The sequence below is a fragment of the Coffea eugenioides genome, chromosome 6 (genome assembly GCF_003713205.1).
Source record: "Coffea eugenioides isolate CCC68of chromosome 6, Ceug_1.0, whole genome shotgun sequence".
In the NCBI taxonomy this organism is placed as follows: Eukaryota; Viridiplantae; Streptophyta; class Magnoliopsida; order Gentianales; family Rubiaceae; genus Coffea; species Coffea eugenioides.
The window spans coordinates 37017139-37024695 of NC_040040.1; the positions used below are offsets into that span (position 1 = coordinate 37017139).

The 7557-nt window shown below is 34.6% G+C and overlaps 1 protein-coding gene across 1 annotated transcript; it reads left to right on the forward strand.

The window, feature by feature from the left end:
• The first annotated feature begins 474 nt into the window (after positions 1-474).
• LOC113774642 (leucine-rich repeat protein 1-like) lies at positions 475-6679 on the forward strand. Its single transcript, XM_027319226.1, has 6 exons — positions 475-879; positions 4100-4171; positions 4361-4504; positions 4913-4984; positions 5059-5130; positions 6304-6679. Exons 1-6 carry the CDS (start codon positions 650-652, stop codon positions 6374-6376), a joined length of 663 nt encoding a protein of 220 aa, XP_027175027.1. The 5' UTR covers positions 475-649; the 3' UTR covers positions 6377-6679.
• Positions 6680-7557: the final 878 nt, after the last annotated feature.

Sequence of the window (7557 nt, forward strand, 5' to 3'; positions counted from 1 at the left end):
TTAAATAGACGTATCATCCTAAAACATTTAATGGAAATAGTGTCCTTGGATAGAAGATTATTTAGTAAATTTTTTTGAATAATTATTATAGTATTTTTGGTAATGTGATATATATAAAATAAAAAAGTGATTAAAAAATAAAATATATAATTACAAAACATGTTTGTTGGATAATTAAAATAATTTTTGTAAATAACGACATACCAAAGTGAGTTCATGAAAGATATCCACTTGGAATTAAATAAAACATCCATTAGTCAAGCATTGTCAATTTTTGTAAGTTGGTTGAAACTTTAAATAGCCCACTAAATTATTAACTGACCAAGTTAACCTTTTACCTAAATCCAGAGAAAGAAATCCAAGGCAGGAGAATTTTTACTAGAATTAAATAATCATGTCAGGAGAGTTGCAGTAGTAAAAAAGTTGTAAAAACTTGAAAAGATTCCTCCGACACCTGCTTTTCACTCTTCTAGCTCCAGAAAATGATCATCTACTTGGAAGTTTAAGTAAACCACAAGGTCCGCTGCCCACCACAACACGCCCATTTCCTCTCTCTCCTTTTTCTCTTTCTCCTCATCCTCTGCAAAATCAAAACCAGAAATCAGGAATCGAAGCCCTAGAATTTCTCTCGATATTCATCAGTACAAGTATGGTGAAGATTAACAAATTTATCTTGTCTTTAGCAGTTAGTATTATTGCAGTAATAGCATCGTGGAATCCGAGTGCCGTGACTGCAAATTCTGAAGGGGACGCGCTCTATTCGCTTCGCCGGAGTCTATTCGACCCCGATAACGTTCTTCAGAGCTGGGATCCGAATCTTGTAAACCCCTGTACTTGGTTTCATGTCACCTGCAACCAAGATAACCATGTCACGCGCGTGTATGTCACTCCCCCCTTTCAGTTTCTCTCTTCTTTGTTGGTTTTAGTTAGTTATTTGTTTGTAAACTTTGAATTGATTTTGTCTTTTTTAGCTAGAGAGAAGAAAATGGTAGGATGACACAAGTAGTGGAACCTTTTCTTTTTTATGTATAGATTCGATTTATCGTGCTTATTGTTTCTAATGATTTTTTTTTAAAATTTTTTTGGTTTGGTTTTTCTTGAAGAAAGAATATGAAGAAGCAATTCTTAAAACTTGAGATCCTTTTATTTGCTTCATTTAGTATCCAGGTATAGATGTTGTGAAGCGTGAGTTAGTAGCGTGCTCAGAACTATGTTATAAAAGTTTGGATATGGTAAACTTACAGCCGTTTAAGTTGTGTAACTGTTTAGTTTTTAATCAATTGGATGTTTGCAAAAGATGCGTTTTAAATTTTCGAAGTGGTGAGTTATTAAAAAGAAAGTTTTTACAATGGATGCAAAGCAGTCGTATCTTCGTATCTCATGTTATTCAGATACGTGACAATGTATCAAAACTACAGAGCTATGCTTAGACATAGGGGCATTTGAGTTTTGTTCAAATGCAGGTAGAAAATGCGCTCTAAGTTTGTTTCTAATGGGAATGCGTTCCCGAAATGAAGCCCTCCTGATAATTCCAGACGTTTCATAGTAAGGTTTTCCTTCCTTATTTTTTTCTCTTTTTCACAAGAGAGAGAGAGAGAGAGAGAGAGAGCATGTGGTCTGTTTGTACATAGTGGATCTGATGATTAAAAGAGCTAGTTTTGAAATTTAGAAGGTCTTCAGTGACATGAAATGTCAAATGTTGGTTGTACCTGATGACAAACAGAAAGAGACTTTAATATAAGGGAGAATGGGTTGAAGACATGAATGCAAGAGAGGCCAAAATGTGGCAAGGTAACAAAATAGATTGCTACCCTATTTAAGCTCTTGACTAGCAAATAGAATTTATTCTGTGGCACTAGGTTATCACCATTCATATTTCTAGCTTTGTTCTTTGTCTTTGAGTTATATACATGGAATATATGAAACACGTGACAATTCATTTATGTTTTTTACTGCAAAGGTTTATTAGGACGTTGTTGGTTAATGTAATTGTAATCAATGATGGACTTTAGCCTGAAATAATTTTAAAATACTAAATCTTCATTCAATGGTAAATCAGTTGCTGCGTCTATGAGTTGTGTTCTATACTGTGCGTGCCAAGGATGATGAGCTGGTAACTGATTGAACCTGGGTCAATATGCCTTTTTATTCAAATATCTGAATAATTTCATTGAAGGAGCCCAATAAAATGATTAGGAATACACCTGTTTACACATAAAGGATGATGAATTAGTAGATATTATGGGGTAAGCTGATGATTCACTCAATATTCAGTCCATCTGGATATGTGGTGGTTTTCACAGTTTTCTAAAGTCTACAATGTTCTTTTCAGCTGTCTCGAATGCATCACTGGGTTCTTTGGATATTAAGAGTGAAAAAGGAACTCTTTGAGAAGCAATAATCTGCAAGTTTTTGATTCATCTGATATAAACTGGAAAGCTACTTTTTAATTCTCTTTTGTTGTGTTCACTTAATTAATTACTACATATAATTTAATGTGCTGGGAAATTTAATTTTCTGTTATGATTACATGATCTTATCATGTTTCTGAGATGAAATCAGATCTAAATAAAAGCAACTCCAGTAGATGCTGCACTGTGATATGTGATCGCTGATTAGAGCTAGAAATTTTTGGGTATAGATCTATTGGGACTATCTCTAAGTACTTCTTTGAAATTTTAAGTTTTCTTAACTGCTTGATAAAGGAGAAATTGGAAAGAAGCTAATCTTTGAAAAGCTAGGTCTTTACGAATTAAAATGGTTCTCCAACTAGTTGACCTATTTGTAGTTTTTGCTGGCCATTACTTCTGATCAATAGGGCTTTGATATCTCTTTAAATCATGAACAATGAAAAAAGGAAAGAAAGAAAAGGAAAAAGAACAAGATCCAAATATGTGATAAATGTATATATGGTGAAGTGATGGTCTTCATTTGTTCCCAATCACTCGGTTATATTTTTCAATATTATATGCCAACCTGGGGTCCATTATTTTTGAAGTTTTTCTTCATTGAGTGTTGACTTATCTTCAGTTTCCTTTTGCTGCTGTGAACATCGTATTTTTGGCTGAGAGCTTTTGGATTGCTTGGTACCTTTACATTCTAAAAATTTCTTTAGTACTGACTTGCACAATTTTGTGTGTATGTGTGTGTTCCTGTAGGTCTATTAGCGTGTGTGTGTGTGTGTGTTGATTGAAAGGAAATGTAAGTCAATAAGATTGTATACTGATTGCATGAACTGTAAGAAGGATTTTCTTCCATGTTATGAATTCTTTTTTGTGGTTTTTGGTTAAATCTTCTTGTAAGATAGGTGGAAGGTAAAACAATCTTGACTTTGCATGTGTTTTAAAAGATGCCAATTTATATATCTATGTATACGTCCACACATGGTCACCAAATCACAAGAAGTAGGGAAAAGTTGTTTAAAGGAGATGGGTAAAGAGGTTTTGCGACATGTACATATCCATGTCATGTTATTTCCCCCTCACATGCACGCTTATGTTGGGTTTATATATTTTTTTCCAATTCAAAGAGAATGATTTTCATCTTATATCCGTCCGAGAAATGGCTATCCTTTTGTTTGAGATACTGTTTCTGAATGTAATTTAATTGTCTCTTTCTGGTTTGGAAGGGGGATCACACCATTTTAATACTCTTTGATTTCATAAGGACATATTCAATTATGTAAAAAATTGAATAAATTGGAACAGCCAGCTCTTGGTTGAACTGGTGGCATATGCGATGTTGTAACCGCAGAGCTAGCAGGCTTATATAACAAATTCTTAGAATCTTACTAACTATAATATCTTATCCATTCTTAATTGATATGGATACATAAAAGAACAATATTATTTATATCTGGCAATCAAATTGCAGTATTCTGTTTGTTCTTCTTTCCTTTATTTATTTATTTAGTGAAATAGCCAAATGAAGTAGATATGTAATTCAGATGTTCTATGTTTGACTATGCTGCCTCTTTTTTTCTATATGGCTTCTGTGAATTAGTGCTTCAACTTTGCAATGTTCAATAGTAAGGAATGGTTTTCTTTGTCCTTTCTGGAATTTTGAGTTTGAAGCAACTTATTGCTTATGTTTTCTGCAGGGACCTCGGCAACTCAAATTTGTCTGGCCATCTAGTGCCTGATTTGGGGAAGCTTGAACATCTGCAGTATCTGTAAGCATATCATGGCCTTTCTGTTAGTATCTTCTATTTAATTGAGCATTCAATTGGCTAGTTCCTACTCATACCAAGTTGACAATTCACTGATAGAGTGCCTAATGTCATCTTGAGAGTTCTCTTAGTATCTCTGTCTCTCTCTATATTCAATGTAGTAATTCTGAAGTTTCTCATTTGCTTTGGCAGAGAGCTTTACAAAAATAATATCCAAGGGTCAATCCCTGTTGAGCTTGGTAACTTGAGGAGCCTAATTAGTTTGGACTTATACAACAATAATCTCACAGGTGTCGTTCCTCATTCATTGGGAAAGTTGAAGTCTCTTGTATTCTTGTAAGTTCTACATTGTTAGAGTTTTGTTAATCTTATCTAAGTTTCAAAGGAAGTAAAGATTTATATGAGGGTGTATATGTGTATTTTGCATCTGACTAAAGTATCTACATATATGTCTACATTTGCATGTTTCTATACACGTATGTATGCATGCATTTTTTTTGTTTGTGTGTTTGTTGGTCATTATTTATTTTATTTGGACAATGTGTTTATTCAAATTTGTGTCAGTAGCTCATCCTTCAGAATCTGGCATACTGTAGAGATATTGTTTTTCCAGATCCTAATAAGAATTTCTGTTTCAAGAACATAGAAGATAAGAAGATTTTAGAATGATAAAATTGAAATAGAACCTCGCAGGAAGAATGGAGTTGTGCTTGGAAGTCACTAGTCAATTGCTTTCTTTGGCAGGCGCCTGAATGATAACCACTTAACCGGGCCAATTCCAAGGTCACTTGCTGGAATTTCTTCCCTGAAAGTTGTGTAAGTGTTGTTTATTTTGAGTCATTAATTCATATTCATGGGTGCCAAATTACGAATCGTGTTTCTTCTATCAGGGATGTCTCAAATAATGATTTGTGCGGCACAATTCCTACCAGTGGTCCATTTGAGCACATACCATTAAACAAGTACGTCCATTTGTCTGATATGCTCAGCCCTCTGTGGTGTTTCTGTTCCCCTTTCAGTTTGACATGTTGCTATTGATCCAACAAATAGATAATAGAAAAAGTTTAGCACAATATCCTGTTTTTGGTTTTCTTTGCTATTTTCAACCACCACCAGTTTGGCATGCTATTTTCGTTGGAGAGATAAGCATTAGGGATGGAATTATCATACAGAGTAAATGAACATATCAGTATGATATTATATGCATTGTGGGTTGTTCTGAGTTCCACTGCTCCTTGGGTTCAGTCAAGTGGGGAACGTGCTTTGCCCTTCCCTGGTGGGTACAACAGTTACATCAGAGTAGCCTCTAAGATGTCTTCTCTCTTACTTGCCCCCGTCCCATTGTGATGTGATATTTCACTTTGTCATTGTCTAATTAATAGTCACCTTACAATTTTTCCTTCCCAGCACCATCCGAGCTTTCTTTCCAACATTCCATCCTTACCCTCGGAGCAGAGGTTCAAAATGTACAACAGATTTTGGTGGGATCAACAATATAAACCCATTTGGAGACGGTAGAGGCATGTGTAAGACGACATCCTCTTTATAGGACCAATGCTTTAGCGTATCTCTAACGGCTGAAGAAATGCAGTTGAGTTGCAATGGGACCCAAGAAGCTTGTTCTTCACTCAAAACACAAACATCAGATGACTGTTGTACTTGTAACAGGAAAAGTGGAACTTAAACCTCAATTGATAATGATGCCTTACAATGCATAAAATGCCTCGCTCCTGGGAAATGTCCCTAATATCAGAACAGAGAAAAATTTTACCTTGGTACGGGAGTACAATTGAATTAAAAAAGACCCAAAGTTAGGGATTTATCAATAGGTAATGTTGCACCATGGTAAGGGAGTGAAATGACTTGAATAAATTAAGTATAAAAGGAAACTTTAGAGTTATTTACTGCAATTCCCTGCATGGCAATCAGTAAATGATCCCAATGGCTGCTTCTGCCCTTCAGGTCTTGTAAGATGGTACTTTACATAGTGCTTCACTGGGGTTGTTCACTTCTTCTCTTCATGCTCCTTTGATGCTTAATGAAAAAATAAATAAATAAAAGAATTCTTTGCTGCCGTTTCTTTTCCTGTTTCTGGCTGACCTGATAGGGTGCCATTATTTGCCCAAACATTGCAGCTTTGAGAACAATCCTCGTCTTGAAGGTCCAGAACTGCAAGGGCTCGCAAGTTACGACACAAACTGCTCGTAGGATAACTATTAGATACAACAGGCTACAATGGCTCTTTGAGGTTTATATGTTGTGTTTGTATCTTAACAGTGTCCTGTTGGTGTGTTGTGCCTTAAAATGCTTGGACATGTAATATTTGCAGACTATCTTTGTAGACTGGCATTTAAGTTACCGAAATCTGTATGATCAGTGTACTTCTAGCACTGTAAAATGTATCTTCCTGTCTTTTATTTAGTCATGTGGAGTCCTTGAAGAAATGATGATAGAAATTCTGTGAACGTGAAATGTTGTCAATCAGATCTTACACGTGCTAGTGGCATCTTATACTCCAGAGTATTTTCTTTGAGAAAGACCTAGGGGACAGGTAAATTGACAGTAGCATTTTCTGGGACCAGGAGAGTATTTTCTTAATCACTTTTAATCTTCTTTTATGCCAGAAAAAGAAAAAAAGGTTTCTTGAATTACATGTATCCCTCAAGCATACTTTTAAATGAAGCAGGAAGCTCATTCGTATAACGTAGTCAGGTAAATTGAGCCAGCCGGTGATAGGTCTTGATGGCAAAAACGTAGTAAATTATAGGGTTAAAGTGCATGGAGCCCCTCTGGGGTATTGCCGAAAGATACAGAGGCATAGTTATTAAATCCGACTCGGTGAGGAATCCGGTGAAAGAGGTGGGTCAACAGGTTATTGGTTCAACCGGTGGTGACTGGTCCAATCGATGGGTCACTACATATATTTAAATATTATGTTTTATAATTTTTGATATGGTTAAATTATAATAAACTATGTTATAGTAAATACTCAATTAGTCCAATTTATTATAGAATCATTAATTTTTATAAGAATTAACAAAACCTAAATTTAATTAGTAATCCACCAAACTTCAAGTATAAAAATTTATCTAAGTGTAATTATCTACTTTATTTATGAATTTTAAGTGCAAAAGGTTATTAAGAATAATATTTGTTTTTAAAATGAATTGTGTAATATGTTATTTTTTAAATCCATTTCATAATTTATAGAATTTAGGGAATAATAAAATTTTATTAAAAGATTCCAAACAAATTTTGTTTTGAAGAAATAAAATAAGAATAAAAATCTAATATATAATATATAAGGAGAGAATAAGCACCAAGTGAGCTATTGGGCTAGCGATGAGTGTGCTTAGGTTTTATGCTTGAGGTTCGAATCAGCATTGAAG

Coding starts and splice junctions, on each gene's coding strand:
- LOC113774642 (XM_027319226.1), top strand. CDS start 650: ATGGTGAAGATTAACAAATTTATCTTGTCTTTAGCAGTTAGTATTATT. Junction 4,172..4,360: donor CTTGAACATCTGCAGTATCT/GTAAGCATATCA, acceptor TTGCTTTGGCAG/AGAGCTTTACAAAAATAATA. Junction 4,985..5,058: donor ATTTCTTCCCTGAAAGTTGT/GTAAGTGTTGTT, acceptor TTCTTCTATCAG/GGATGTCTCAAATAATGATT.